This window comes from Phasianus colchicus, chromosome 1 (assembly GCF_987193195.1).
Source record: "Phasianus colchicus chromosome 1, bPhaCol1.hap1.1, whole genome shotgun sequence".
In the NCBI taxonomy this organism is placed as follows: Eukaryota; Metazoa; Chordata; class Aves; order Galliformes; family Phasianidae; genus Phasianus; species Phasianus colchicus.
In genome coordinates, this window is record NC_143436.1 from 106536783 (window position 1) to 106552026 (window position 15244).

The following is a 15244-nucleotide window of genomic DNA, read 5'->3' on the forward strand; positions in this document are numbered from 1 at the left end:
ATACGTTTTGGTTATGAACTCTAAGAAAACCACCCAAGCATTCTTTAGCTGCAGAATGCATGTTAATAAGAGTGCTGAGTAAAGGAAAACAGTAATTTGAGATTTTCCATACTCTGTTTTGCATCTTGTCTAAGTCCTTCTTATATCAGACCCAGACTGCACACCAGGCATTCCTCATGGCAAAGGTGTACAGGACAAGGGTGTAGCAAAGAAGGGGTGAGAAAGGTAGGTAATTATACCTTTCTCTCTATATTCATAATAGCTCACAACCTAAGCTTCCCTGAGTTGCCCCGGGCAGATATTAGGCTTGATGTTGGAAGAGAGGAATATTTTTTAGAAAGCAAATAAAATCCAGTATTTCTTTGGAGATGGATAGGAGTTGATGGGTACATCTGGGAAGCTGGCCAGCGCATGTAGATGCCTAAATAAGAGTCCTCTGGAAAATCTGTTTTTAACATAGTCTGCAAAAGTTCTTTGCCATTTCACAGGCTGCTGTACTGCATTTCTCACCGTGGCTAAGTCTGTTATGGACTTTACAGAAAAGTACATTCATAAACTTGTATTGCCTTTCTACTTTTAACCAACATGAGTATAATAGCAGTTTTACCATTTTGAGAGCTGCTGTAATAATCCTTCCTATATGTCATCTTTTTCTGTGGTAAAGTTCTCTAGCTATTTTGTGCATGAATATTGTGCAATAGATGAGGAATGAAGCTGAACACTGGTGTTTGGTTACAAGAGTCATTTCAGAAAACAAAATGTCACTACCTAAGTTGGATTTTGCCTCTTTTCCTTTAAAATCAGCTGGATTCTCTTGATGGTTTTCACCATCGTTCACATCTAGGATAACAAACTGGGACATCCTGAGCGTCACAGTGCCATTTCCCTTCATGGTTGCACATAAGGTCAATTTGAACTGGGAGGAAGAGTTCTGTTTGTTCAACTGTCATGATATTCCACAGTGCATGTGGTTCCCTAGCAATCTGCCTTTTTCATACCTACTCAAGTCTGCATTACTGAGCCTTCCAGATCCCTTCTCCACTGTTGCTAACAAGGCACTGTCGCTGGGAAGACAGCAGAAGCAATGTGCTCTGATTCTCTTCTTTCTGCAGAATCCACTTGGAGGACCTCAGCCAAAGCGTGCTGCTCCATATGACTGAGAAGCTTGGCTATAAGAACAGCGATGTCATCAACACTGTGCTCTCAAACAGAGCAAGTCACACACTTGCTATCTACTTTCTTCTTAATAAGAAGCTGGAACGCTACCTGGCAAGCCTTAGAGTAAGTACTGCTTGATGCTGATTCTTTGGACGAGCAGGTGAGAGGGTAAAAAAATGCTTAAAATTTTCTCAAGGCATTACTCACATTGCTTTTTTTTTTCCCAATCCTGTAAAAATGACCATGAAATGGAGGTATTCCTTGCAAACTAAAAACATTATTTCGAATAATAATTCTCCAGGTTACTGAGATAACACTTACAGTCTTTACATCTCGTGAGAAGTGTTTCCAGAGAAGTACATTAGTTCTCCATAGAAAACTAGTGATACATTTGCCATCCCAGGATAGGCTGTAGTACAGTCAGTACCTAATGTGTATGCAGTCTAGCCCACTTGACTTGGCAAATGTTCTCCCAGACCATTTTCTTTCTTCTTTAGCATTGCTTTCCGTAAAATCCATGCCCTTCAGTGCCTGTGCTAATGGTGCACAGCTGCCCAGCTCACCTAGCTGAGATCCCTGAAGGGAACACCCCTGAGAGCCTGCAGTACCTTGTGTTTACCTCCCTCTGCTGTGGAACTGCTCTGTGTGTGGCTGAAGGGAGCAATCACCTTGCCACACCACCCTTTCTTCCACATCTGGGGCAACTGAACTCCCTAGCTGTGTTTTGCGTTGCACTTGCTCAAGTATTAGGATGGGCAAAGTGCACAAAGGCAAGCTGCACTCCCTCTTCTCATAGTCTCTCCACACAACTGTCTGTTGTTCAGGTGAGGAGTCTTAAACACTTAAGAGTCTGTAGGCTCCTACATCAGGGTTTTTCTTTATGGAATGCTTTTTTCCATGGAGAAATTATCCCCAATTACCTTTTCTTCTGACAACAGCTTCTTAGTTTTCTCTCTTTTCAGTTCTCATAACAAGTATGTTTTAATGATGGCATCAATGATGTTTAGAATGTAATGGATCATATTCATCATCTCCATAAGGTGATGCGACTCTACTGAATGGCTAGAGTGGACATGGTCCATTAAGCAGTAGGTAAACATCAGTTTTCTCCAATTATCTTACATACTTTGATTTTTTGTGCTCCTCTCTCCACAGAAATCTGAAGTCCAGGACAATATTTGCCACAAGAACCAGCTATACCAGATTGACAAGTACAAGGCAAATAAAGAATCCTATGAGGTAAAGCTCATTAAAGCTTCTTAAGGTATTTGGACAGCAGGCTGAATTTGAGGATCTCCTGCAGTTGGGATTAAGACAATGAGTTTCTGGAACTGTGAGGGAAAAAAAAAATATCTGGGCAGAACAATTCTCTCAATTTCTATTTGAAAGAAAAAATAGCAGCCCCCTGGAGTGAAAGTTTAAAGATGACTTTCAGCTTTCATAAGGAAAAGAAATACTCTGTTTAGCAAAGTAAAACAAAACTTCTTCAGGAGTCCCTTTAGTTTCCTTCTGAAGTGCAAGTTGCTGTAGAAGACCATATCTCATTGTTTTGAAAAAGCTGAGAGACTGCCAGGATTCACCTTCCATGATAGTTTGGTGTAGATCTGCATAGCAGAGTGCACTGACCCAGCAGAGCCCAGGCTTAACTATTAGAAACAGTAAAACTATATTAACACAAAACTCTGCCCAAGTGAATTTTTTGCTTCCCAGCAGAACTGATTGAGAACTAGCCCACTGTATTGTGAGAGACTTCCCTTGGCCAGAGCAAAGATTGAACCAGGTTACTGTTCACTCTGTTTGTCTCCAGTCTTCTTGCCCACAGTGGAGGAGGTAGTTTATATTCAAGGAATCCTCTTCTGTCTACATTTTTGTTCCCTGGCTGTTACTTGGTGAAGCACTAAAGTTATGAGTTGTGTGAACTATACAAGTTGTATCTGACAACATAAATAGCAGTGTTCCCGAGGAGCTTGCTACTCTTCAGTGCCGGATTCATGATTTAATTGCAGGGACAGATCTGTTTCGTGGCTGGTTTTGTTTATTTTAAAGACTGCTTGCAAATTTAATAGAAAAGCTGACTCGCAAGCCAGATGGAAATATCAGGGCAAAGCACTTTTACCATGCTTTTCTTACATAAATTGAAACCATCTTATTTAAAATGTATCAGCAGTGGGTAGATTCAGTGAATATAGTATTTCAAAATGCTCTGTGGCAGTTTACTTCAAACTGCTGCAGGCAAATGTCCTCTCAGAACTCAGGCAGGTCCCCAGAGGTTGCGATGCAGGCATTGCACGGTGCATCCTGACCTTGCCAGGCTCAGATTCCTCCAGCTGCCAGTGCTGCCTCCTTGCACAGTGCCCGAGATCCCCAGGAGTACTCTGCATAGCATTCAGGCACTGGCTTACTGGTTCTGCATCCATGCTGCGTGCAGGGGAGCCTGCATCAAGGCTTGTGTGAGCACCTGCACAGAGCTAGTATGCATAACTAGTAATGGTGTGACTCAGTGACCCTAGTTTTGTTTGTATGCATCTTGAGGGATGAAGGCTCTCTCCAAAGCCTCTCCTGTGCTCACAGTTAGTCCCAAAGTAGCTATTTAGAGGATGAGGGTGTGTCTTTTCTTTCTTGAAATAGTTACCTTAATGCAATCTCAGTGCAGACACTGTGATAATGATACAGTATAATCTCTTTCTACATGGGCACAGCTGAATATAAAGCATGTTGATACTGCGTTAGCTGTATTTACATGAGGGGACTGTATAACACCAGGACAGTTAAAGCAGCATGCTTGGGTGAATGCAAGCCCCGAGATGCTCCTGCCGCTTACAGCTATGGTAGATGTCTGCTGAAATGCCTCCAGGGGGATGGATGGAAGTGTCTGGATTGTGCCGTTGGGATCAGCAGGTGCTGCTGGGCTCATGGTGACAGAATTCATAAGCTGGGAACGATTCATGAGCTGTGATCAGGCTCCCCCTGCCATCCTCAGTGCCCAGCCTGGTCCCCAGACAGATACCCCCAAAGCAGCATGGCAGTATGTTGCCATGGCAATACCAGGAGAGAGGTGGTCAGGCACGGCAGAGGCAGCTGACCGTGTTTCTTCCACCTCACTCTGTCATGTGAAATGAGGACATTCTGTGGGCCAGGACCAGCTGCCAGCAGCACTGGCTGTTGCTGGGCCATGCAGTGTAGCACATGGACAGGCCTAGCTCAGCTGTCCTTTCAGTGTCCAAAACTGGGTGGTAGCACTGGTGTGCCAGGGGTGGGGTGCTGAGAGTTTCTCTCAGGGCTGAGCATCTGGGTGGCTTTGCAGGCTGGCCTTATTTTAGCACTTGGTACAGTTGAGCAGTGTCTTTTTTTGCTGCAGAGGCCACAGGTGGTGATCAGTCATTCCTGCAGCAAAACCAGGGACCAGTGCTGAGGATCCCTGCTTTCCCTAGACGAGCCGGTGGGCTCAGGCTTGAGGAATTTGTGATTTTAAGAACTTATATCATCATCCTATCACAATATTAGGCATGGCCAAGGCAAATACCTGTTATCTTCCTTTCAGGTCCATTGCTAGGACTAGTATGGATTTTAGGGTCGAGGTCAGGACAGGAAATAGCAGAGGCTGATGTAATGCTGAACTTATTCAAGTATAACATACCGGCACAACCCTTTCATTGTGCAGCAGCATGCCATTGCATGGCTGCGTATAGCACGGGGAGGAGTGAACTTTTATAACTCCCCCAAAGGTACACTTCCTTTCCTTCTTAAAATATAATAGCATGTGGAAACTTGGGAGTTTAGGATTTTCATTGTTCCCTCTCCTACAACGATCATCAAAGAGAAGGAATTTTAGTAAATTTAAAAAATAAAATTATTTACAGCATTCTTCTGGGATATAGTAATTCATTGCCGGATGTGTGAATTTGCTTTTTCATCAGTGCTTCAATTGTACAACACAACTGTGCTGCTGCTGCTAGTAAAACATTACAGCAGTGTAAAAAAAGAGTCATGGGCGTGTGGAACATAGAATCGTAGAATGATTAAGGCTGGAAAAGACCTCTAAGCTCATCCAGTCCAACTATCATCCCACCCCACCATGCCCGCTGCCCACGTCCCTCAGTGCCACATCCATGTGGCTCTTGAACACCTCCTGGGACGGTAACTCCATCACCTCCCTGGGCAGCCTGTGCCACTGCCTCACCGCTCTTGCTGAGAAGAAATTGTTCCTAATATCCAATCTTAACCTCCCTGGCACAACTTGAGACTGTTAGTTCTGATCCTATTATTGTTATGTGGGAGAAGAGGCTGCTGAATTACAGAATTATACACACACACAATCAGAGCTCGGGGATGTGCAGCAAAGGCCGCGTTCCTCGGGTTATTGTGCAGACAGAAGATGAATGACTCGAAGAGTTTAAACTACATTAAAGTTCTTCAGATCACCTTTGGAAATGCTAGAGAAAGTGCAATAAACAGAAATCAAAGACCTTTTTTTTGTTTAAATGGGCAGACAAATTTCAAATCTGAAAGATCATAAATCTGTGTGTACTTGCTTGAACAAGGTATCCTAGCAAAAAAGGCCTCTGAAGACAGGCTTGATTTTCTGATCATGTCAAACAGATCAGAGGAAAATATGACTTGGAAGACGCAGTTATTTTGAGTAGTCAGGATAAATTCCATGTAAATATTTTGTTTTTAATCCAGCTTCAGTAAGCAGTGTATCTCTGGGGGGTTTCGGACATTTGAACTTCCTTCAGTAAACCAGATTGTTCTTGTTTGTTTTACAACCTAAAGGACAAAAAACTCAGAAAACAAGAAAAGAAAGGGGATATTCTTCACCGTCAGCTCCCAAAGAAAACTGAGAAAAGTCCAGTTTCATATAGACAGCCTTCTTCCTGTCTTATCTCACAGATACAGAACACCAAGGCTCAGCTGAGGGACCGAAAAGCTACCAAGGCTGGAGGTGCTGAGAAAGGTCAGTGGGAGAAGTGTTGGTCTGTCTATGGGCATGAACCTTCCTGTGACTGTGCTAGCATGGGCCTGTGTAGTGTCGATGTCTTGTGTGGTGTGTGGTTGTGTGTAAATAGTGCTCGTGTTTGCTGCCTGCTCTGGACGTGGTTATGTGAAAGAGGATGGAATCGTGTAATCAAACACTGAACATAACATCCTGGGGAAACCATGGCAGCTGGCACATTGGCACTTAGAAAGCATCAACAGTCACCCCATATCGGTGCTGGCCTCTGGGGCAAAGCAGTGGCAGCTGCTGGTGGTGGACAAAGGGGAGGTGGGCAGGCAAAAGGAAATGCAGCCGGGGCTGCTGACCACTGGCAGCAAAAGGAAGAGGAAGAGCATTAACAGGAAAGGGAAAAGATGAAACAGCCATTGGGGAGAAAAGTATTCCTGATGCAAGGGAGGAGGTGGCCTGGAGAGGGCTGGGTGGGACCTGCTCCAAGGATGGCAGGGTTAAGGAGGTGCAGGGAAGAACAGTCAGTGGGGAAAACAGGGAGCATGTGGCTAGGGAGATGCAGTGGGGAGCAGAAGGGGACATAGCTGTTGGTTAAAGGAGGTAACTACAGAGCCATGCGGAGAAATATGGTGACTTGAAATGCTGAATAGGGTGGCAGGAGGGTTGTTTAGAGGCACAGGGGACAATAAGCAGTTGATTTTTTCTCCTTGGCTTCTACTAGCTTTTTTGAACTGAAATCCGAAAATCATTCAGTTCTCAACTAAAGCATATCTCTGCTTATGGAAATTGTGTTTTGACACTTGTTTCTTCAAGTGGTCAAGTAATTTTGGCCAGTTTTGGAAATAAATAAGTCAGATTAAACCTGATCTGCTTTTTCCAAGCAACTCTCAATGCAAGTGATTTCATCCCATACATCCCTTTAGACCTCAACCGCTGCCAAGACCATTCCTTTGGAAAGAAATACACGTGAGATTTGTGGCTATTACCTGATGTCCAAAGTCTTGCATTATTTTCTATCCCTTTTAGATAGTTTGAGACCAAGAGAAGTCACAGACAGAGATAAGCTGCCAGTCCACTCTTCTTTCAATTAGGAGCATTCTAACAGAGCAGGCTGCTTGGCTAGCGTTTCCTAAACGCAGCAAAATGTACTTTTTTTCTTGCAACTAGCTTGGCGTGAGTGAGTGCCAACATTCTGTAGAAACTGAACAGATCTTCTCCATGGGCTGTTTTGTATTATTGGGCCAAATCCTGAAAAGATTGTTCCATTTATATTCAGTCCTTGCTCGGGGAAGATTGTCGCTGAAGTCAGTGCAGCAAATCTGTTCCAACTGTAACAGCCTGAATCTGGCCAATGCAGTTACTCCATATTTACATGTGTGAAACCAAGAACAGATTTTGTTCCAAAATGCAAGTAGAGACATTAGGAATTAACTCCCTGTTGTCCCCTATGTTTGTAGGTGTGTCAGGGAGTACAGTACGCAGACCCATCTAAAACTACGCAAAGAAATGTGAGATTTCTCAGACATTGCCTTAGAGGATATGATTAATACAAACAGCTGAAAACATCCATGGTTTCCTATTTCATGTCCTTGTCTTACTCACTTTAAATGCTCTTCCTGCATTTGAGGAAGGCGGCAGATAAGTTACTCGTGATCAGCAGTGTAAGTATCAAATAGAGGACAAGGAATCAGGTTCTTTGATGTTGTGATGTGTGCATCCCCAAGACCATTTGGTTGAGCTGGTGCATGTGTCATGCTGTTATGCAGTCTGTGAAAGATAATGTCTGCCATGAGGCAGAGAAGGTGATGCTATTGAATGCCGTTTGCTCTTCTGGTTCCTTTTCTGGTTGCTTTCAGACTCCACCAGTGGGCTGAGCCCCTTCCACGAGCCCTTGGCGACCAAGGCCAGCTGCATCACCTCCAGCTCCCTGGAGTACCTGGAGGCCCAGCAGCCGCTGCCCAGGACCCCCCGGCTCCTGAAGAGGCAGGAGTCCCCACAGCAGGAGCCAGCGCGGGGTGGGGGCCGGGCCAAGGACTCTCCCCTCATCCTGAACATTGTGCACTCCTTCGAGTCCGTTGACAGAGAGGACCAAACAGACCAGGTCTCCCCCTCCCACCAGTACAAGATTTTAGGCTCACCGATGAATTTTCCTTCCAAAAGCTCGAGTGAAAGGACACTGTCCCCGCTTTTTCAACCAGGAAGTACATCCCCCATCCACCCCAACCAGGTCTCTTTTACATACGAAGAAAAAGCATATCCCACCAAGGAAGAAGCTGTGTCCCCTACTCAGCTGGTTTCCAACAACCCGTTGGGCAGCCCCAACTGTGTTAAAAGCAGGGGCAGGTTCCCCATGATGGGGATCGGACAGATGCTGCGGAAGAGGAACCAGGCGATGCAGTCGATGGGCGACAAACCGCTGGAAGCACGGATGCCTCAGCTGCAACAGATGAGCCCCACGCAGATCACGTTCAATGCAGATGCTGTCAGCGGCCAGTGTTAGTCTGGCAGGCCAGGATTTGTATTTCTGTTGTCTGCGACCCAGCCTTTTTTATTTTTAAAAAGAAGGGAAAGCCACAGGCATGTCACCATCTCTACATAATACAGTGCAGTGGTCCAGTGTAGAAAATCAGAGGTCCATTTGTAAGGAAGGGGTTGTCCTATGTATTAAAGTGAAAAGAAGAGTGCTCTGCTTGTGCTGTTAAGAAATATTAGCATTAGGCATCAGACTGTACAGTAAAACATGTCTTGAAAAAGCCACATCAATATGTATTTTCACTGCTCAAAGTCTCTTATTGTAGTAAAGTTAATTGGAAGAGCAACGAGCATTACCAGTGTGATTCAGCAAGGTGATCGGCGTGGTGCTGTGAGTGCTGGTCCCAGCTGGGGCCATGGTAAGGCTACCCATGCTCCTTCTGCCCATGCCAGGCAGTACGCTGTCCTGTTACAGGCATCATTCAAGGGGAAAAACTCAAGATGCCATTTCCAAAATCAACTTGCTAAAAAGCACTGCCAGGGAGATGAAGTTTGTAGAAGCTTTAATCAAGACATGCGCGATCTAAACATTCGGGAAAAGTGGGACTAATGAAAGTCAAACTAGATCTTACTGTTTATTACATAAAGTAGCTAGTAATGGCATCATTTGTTCCTAAGGAAAATGATAATTTAATCATTCAGAAGGAACATGATTATTCAAAAACAAGGCTCATCACATGACAATTAACTGCACTGAAGGCCTGTTCCTTTCATGTAATGGGTTTACAAGTGGATACTTTAGTCAATGATCCCCATTGCCACACGCTGTGTTTAGGCAATCCGGTCTCCTCCAATTTTTGTAGCTGTACTATTTCCATTCCTGTGTGCAAGTTTGCACTAGCCCCTATTGCAGTTACACAGCACCTGAAGGCTTTTCTGAGAGACTGCAGTGAGTTGAAGAGACTCATAAAGGACATACAAACCTATACCAATGCCGTTTTATACTACAAGATCGGTTATGTGGTGGTTACCAAAAATTTGGTATTGTTACGAGCTGTGAAGATTAAGTTTCTTAAAAAGCAACATGTTCTGCATACTGGTCTTGTTTTTCTAAGTAAATGATCTGAGAGGCTGGCAACATTTTTGGTTCTGTTTTTGTGTTTCACACCATTTCCTATAAACTAGAAGATTTAGCCAAAGACTACACTTTTCTATTGTGTGTACTGTGCTTGCATATGTGTTTGTGTATATGGGACATCTCAGCAAAGCTCATACTAATCTGGTTCCCCCATAGGCGCCCCATTGCTGCCCACCCACTTCATGTCATTCTGCAAACAAGACAGCAGAAGCATTGCCCTGCTATTGGGGCTGCTGGCGAATAGAGGGATTTTGCATCAGATTGTCATAGAATCACAGAATCACAGAATGGTTTGGGTTCGAGAGGAGCTCAAAGTCCACCCTGCCTTGGGCAGGGCTGCCCCCCACCAGCTCAGCTGTCCAGGGCCCCATCCAACCTGGCTTTGAGGCCTCCAGGGATGGGGCACCACAGCTTCTCTGGGCAGCTGTGCCAGGCCTCTGAGGAAAAAATGTCTTCCTAATATCTCACTTAAATTTCCTAAATTTCATCAGTAGGAACCCAAGCCCTTTTTTTATCAGTGTTATTGCAAATGATTTGGGGTCCCATTGCTTCAGTTTCTGTACAAATGTGAGGAGTTTCCTTTCTTTGACAAGCCTTTCATCCGGTTTCATGAGGTAGAGAAGGGCCACCAGAGGCAGGTGGAAAGGTCCCTGGCAGAGCCCATAACTCAGCAGACGTTCCCAATTCTCAGTATAGCTTAGGCCATGCATCAAAATCTGCTGGGAAAAAAAAAAAAAAAGGTCACCCATCCAGATACTGACAGAACAGATAACTGGACTGTTCAGTATTCTGAGTGCTTGCTGGCAAACCCAGCAGCATGTGACTGCCCAGGGCTCCCTTCTCATCTCCACAGATGGGACCTTCAACGCAGCCTCAAAGCTGCCCATCGTTCAGCACAGGGGTGTCCGAATGCTTTTGACTGTATGCCTCAGTGTGGTGAAGGCACCACTTCGGTCATAAGCCAGTGAAATGATATACAGAGCTGGTGAGCAGAACAATGGCAACACCGCCACGTGTGTGCAACATATGGCAGGTACTGACTTGAACTGCTAACTCAGGTTTATTTGGAACCCAATAAAAGGTTGGGGGAGGTAGGAAAGAGACATGTATTTTTGTGAAAACTCAGTAAATATGTGTAAGAATCAGAATGAAAATAGAAATGTTAAATCTTTTATTATATTTATAGAGAATATATGAGTACTACACTGCTAAAACATAAACATGTATCCAGCTTAGACAGTAGCTATGTACAGTCAAACTGCAGTGGCCACGTAAGGGACTTCTTGAAATACAGTAGTGGAAATTCCAGGGGAAAAAATGTATTTGTTATCATTATTAAATATATGTACTTTTTGAACAAGATTGCCATGGAGTACTGACTTTGTTTGCCAGGTCACCATGTGGCAAGGAACATCTGAGTACAAAACAACTAGCAGAACAGTGAGGTGGTGAGAATTACCAGCACTTTTACCTTCACCCAGCAAAGGCTGTTCCTTTGCAAGAGACCAGTGGCTTGCCTAAAAGGATAATGGTAGCACAGGGTTGCATTTCCCTTGGTTTACATGAGTGCTTTGCATGTAGTGCATCTTGTCTCTGTTGGTTATCCAAGCTCCATTTGTCACCAGTGCAGGCAGATAGACATCTCTAGTTCTCCCTTCCTTAAAACAGAGATTTGAAATAGGGAAATGAATCACTCCTCAGCAGTGCCTTGCCACTCTCAATTATGAGAGAGGGAATAGAGTTGGCCACCTCAGAAGAAAACCGAGCTCCTAGGCAGCCAGGCAAGTCCCACAGATAAGAATTTGCACTGACTCAAGCAAAGGAATTTGCTGGTCAGCCTTCTGCACTTCTGGAGTAAATCGTTCCAGTTGTAGGGACTGGTTTCATAGGGCCCTTCACCAAGTTCAGCATGCCCATGCAAACAGACAGCTTCAGCTGGAGCATTTCTATTCTTGTTGGTGTCACAGTTCCTATAAGTGCTGTTTCTTCCTCCTCCTACCTTTTTAAAAATCTGTTTCATACAGCAGGCTGAGGTTCCCTTGCAGGTGTTTGCGGTAGGCTTGGCACCAAGCCCATGAGGAACCTGTTTGCTAGATCTGAAAATAGGCCTTACATTTCAGGTTATGCCCTGGGGGAAAAAGAGCACAGCTGAGCTTTTGGGTGTGAGGTGGAAGCACTGGAGCTTATGGGGGCTTTTTGAGATGCTATTTATGCCCAGAACCCAATGGAAACAGAGGACCAGTGGTGAAGCACTTGAAGAGTTTGTACTTTACATCACTTGACGTTTGCGACAAAATCCATCCGTGTAACTGCAAAAAGATGGAGTCAGGTCTCCAGGCAAATTCTAAGCCCCAGGACACCAGTAAGAGGTTTTGCTAATGCCAGCATGGGCACATATCTGGCTGATACACTTCCAGGCTTTGCTTATCAAGGAGCAAACGGAAATTTCAGGGAAGCTATTTTTGTGTACAGTAATCCCAAAGTTGCCTGTCTCTTCCCTGCTTGTTTAGTACTCTGTGCACTTCCCCTTTTGTTCTCCCCCACATACCTTCCAGAGCACAATGAAACCACAAGGTGCAGAACCACTGCCTGTGTTTCCTATTAAAAAGTTATCACAGCTCTGTGGAACAAGAGCCGTAAATCACTTGCGTGCAGAAATAAAACCATGTGGCAAAATCATTCTTTGGTGTGCCTCCCACTGCCTTTCAGCAAGCTCCCTACCTCCTGATCTGCATCCAAGGTGGCCTCCTGTAGGAACGATATAGGAAGAAAGTGGGAGATGGCTGAGCTGGACGTCCTCATTCCTCATCCCCTTGGAGGGGAGGGAGTATGCTATCTGAATCATAGAACCATAGAATCATTAAGGCTGGAAAAGACCTCTAAGGTCACCCAGTCCAACCACCAGCCCACCCCCACTATGCTCACTGCCCACATCCCCCAGTGCCACATCCACACAGCTCTTGAACACCTCCAGGGACGGTGACTGCACCACCTCCCTGGGCAGCCTGTGCCACTGCCTCACCACATTTGCAGCAGGTTTCTATCAAACGAGCTTCTTGAGCACTCGTTCCTAAGACACAGACATCAGCATGTGTTTCCTGGGACCTATGTGCATTACACGTACTTGTCTTTCATTAAGATGGCTTGCAGATGTGTGTAGGGGGAAGCTAGGTTACAGCAGTTTGAGTACTTTAAATATTTAGCATCAAATGAAGCTCATAATGTGATGCCTTCTATTATTTAGTTACAAGCAATTAGCTGCTGTTAGAAACAAAGGGTGTTGAGGCTGAGCCTAAAATAGAACTTGGAATTCATCTGAACCTCCTTGCGGTGTGGCTGCTGATGCTGGGCAGTGAAATACCTGAGAGAGAAGAAACAAGAAGAGGTGTATCAGTTAAAGGCAAGGTGCTAACCCTGTTTCAAAATTTTGGTTAATACTCTAAAAAAAGGACTATTGCATTTTTCATCTTGAAGAAACTTTTAAATTTATGTTTGTAGGAATTGCATTCTTAACGAATGTAAAAATCCCCAAATTCACTGTATTTCCTGCTACCTGTAAAGATAAAATTGTAGAATCATAGAATCAAAGGTTGGAAAAGACCTCCAAGATCACCCAGTCCAACTGTCCACCTGCCACCGACATTTCACCATTAAACCATGTCCCTTGGTACAACAAATAATATACAATCTAAAACAAAGACAAGGAAAGCCACCAGAGACTTTATTTAAAAATAGCTTCATTCCTTTACAGAACAAAACATCATGGGGACAACACGATACCACACTCCCTCTTCCCACCACCATCTCTATCTGCTCCAGGGCAACTTCTTCCCAATTCACCACGACCATGATCTTGCACCTGCATTTCCTGTGTGCCTCACTGAGTTGCTATGTGTTTCCTTCTCTACCTGACCAGTGAGACCTGTGGGAATTTGGGATTTTGGAGACCTTCTTTTGTCTAAAGTAGCAGGAGATCTCATTTGGGAGAGGCCAACGGTTGGATGGACAGACAGATCTGTGATCTGGGATGAAAAAACCTTTTCTACCTCACATGGACCTAAGTGTTATTCCAGGAAGCACCTGACACATTCTAAGGCCAGCTCTGCAGTTTGGAGCCTGCCCTGCACAAGCTTCTGCACGGGGAAATAGAGGTTACCCTCTGTGACAACTCATTCTACATCTGTACCACCAGAAACATCTTCCACGCTGCCACTTCCATCAGGGAACTTGCTGCCATTCCTCCACAATGGTTCTTCTTACATTTATTGACTGTAACTTTCCAAGGAGCAAACACCTCTCCTATGAGGAAAAGTTGAGAAAACTGGGTTTGTTTAGCTTGGAGAAGGCTCTGGGAAGACCTCATTGTGGCATTCCAATATTTGAAGGGAGCATATAAACAGGAGGGGGAACAGCTGCTTGTGAGGGTAGATAGTGATTGGACAAGGGGGAATGGTTTTAAACTGAGACAGGGAAGGTTTAGGTTAAATATTAGGAGGACGATTTTCACACAGAGGATGGTGACACTGGAACAGGTTGCCCAAGGAGGCTGTGGATGCCCCATCCCTGGAGGCATTCAAGGCCAGGCTGGATGTGGCTCTGGGCAGCCTGGTCTGCTGGTTGGTGACCCTGCACATAGCAGGGGGGTTGAAACTAGGTGATCATTGTGGTCCTTTTCAACTCAGGCCATTCTATGATTCTGTGATTCTATGATTGGTGTAAAACTCTTTTGGCTGAGGAAAGGAGTCCATTTCACAGTGTGTCTTCTGAGCAGAGGAGTCAGCTATCCCAACAGAAAATGTCCTAAAGATGTGCTTAACTTTCCCATCTTTGCTGAGGCCAGCAATTTGTTATGGTTTATGGATTAAATATATTTCATTTTGAACCCCATGGGCATGGGTAACAATTTCAGGCTTTTTGCTGATGGGTTTAAGGCTTACCTTTGTAATAACCACACAATGTAAACCACCTTATTTAATTAATTAAGCACACAGCAAAATTGCAAGTTAAAAAAGCAGCTTTTATTTATGAAAACATCAGCATGGTGAGTGTTGCAGCCAGCATTTTAATGCACACAGCTGTTTTCACACATACTCTTGAAGAGGAGAGAAGGGGAGAAGCAGCAGCTTCATTCTCCCTCATCACACAGGTGGGAAAAGTAACCTCAGCCTTTACACAGCTGTGTGTTGTTGTTCACGGGTACATGCACAGACTTTATAGAGCCCATCTAACTAAAAGAGGGAAAATTTAGATGAGATATAAGGGGAAAATTTTTTCCTCAGAGGGTGGTGAGGAGCTGGCACAGGTTGCCCAGAGAGGTGGTGGGTGCCCCGTCACTGGAGACACTCAAGGTCAGGCTGGATGGGGCTCTGAGCACCTGATGAAGCTGTGGATGCCCCTGTTCACTGCAGGGAGGTTGGACCAGATCACCTTTAAGTGTCCTTTCTAACTCAAACAGTTCTATGATTCTATGAAATCTGCACATGCTTGCTTCAGCAAAGCTCTGCCTCAGTCCTCACAGCAGACCTTGCTCA

At 44.7% G+C, this 15244-nt stretch overlaps 1 protein-coding gene across 4 annotated transcripts in view; it reads left to right on the plus strand.

The window, feature by feature from the left end:
* The window catches only part of HUNK (hormonally up-regulated Neu-associated kinase), a 55784-nt gene extending 44309 nt beyond the window's left edge, over positions 1-11475 (plus strand). For 2 of the 4 annotated variants that reach the window (XM_090121809.1, XM_090121805.1), the window contains 4 exons: positions 1113-1281; positions 2314-2397; positions 5932-6112; positions 7960-11475. In XM_090121809.1, the coding sequence (XP_089977935.1) occupies positions 1113-1281; positions 2314-2397; positions 5932-6112; positions 7960-8603 (1078 nt within the window). In that variant the 3' untranslated portion in view covers positions 8604-11475. The remainder of the gene's footprint in view (positions 1-1112; positions 1282-2313; positions 2398-5931; positions 6113-7959) is intronic. The other 2 variants (XM_031612595.2, XM_090121803.1) reach the window with 2 other exon arrangements.
* The last annotated feature ends 3769 nt before the right edge of the window (positions 11476-15244 follow it).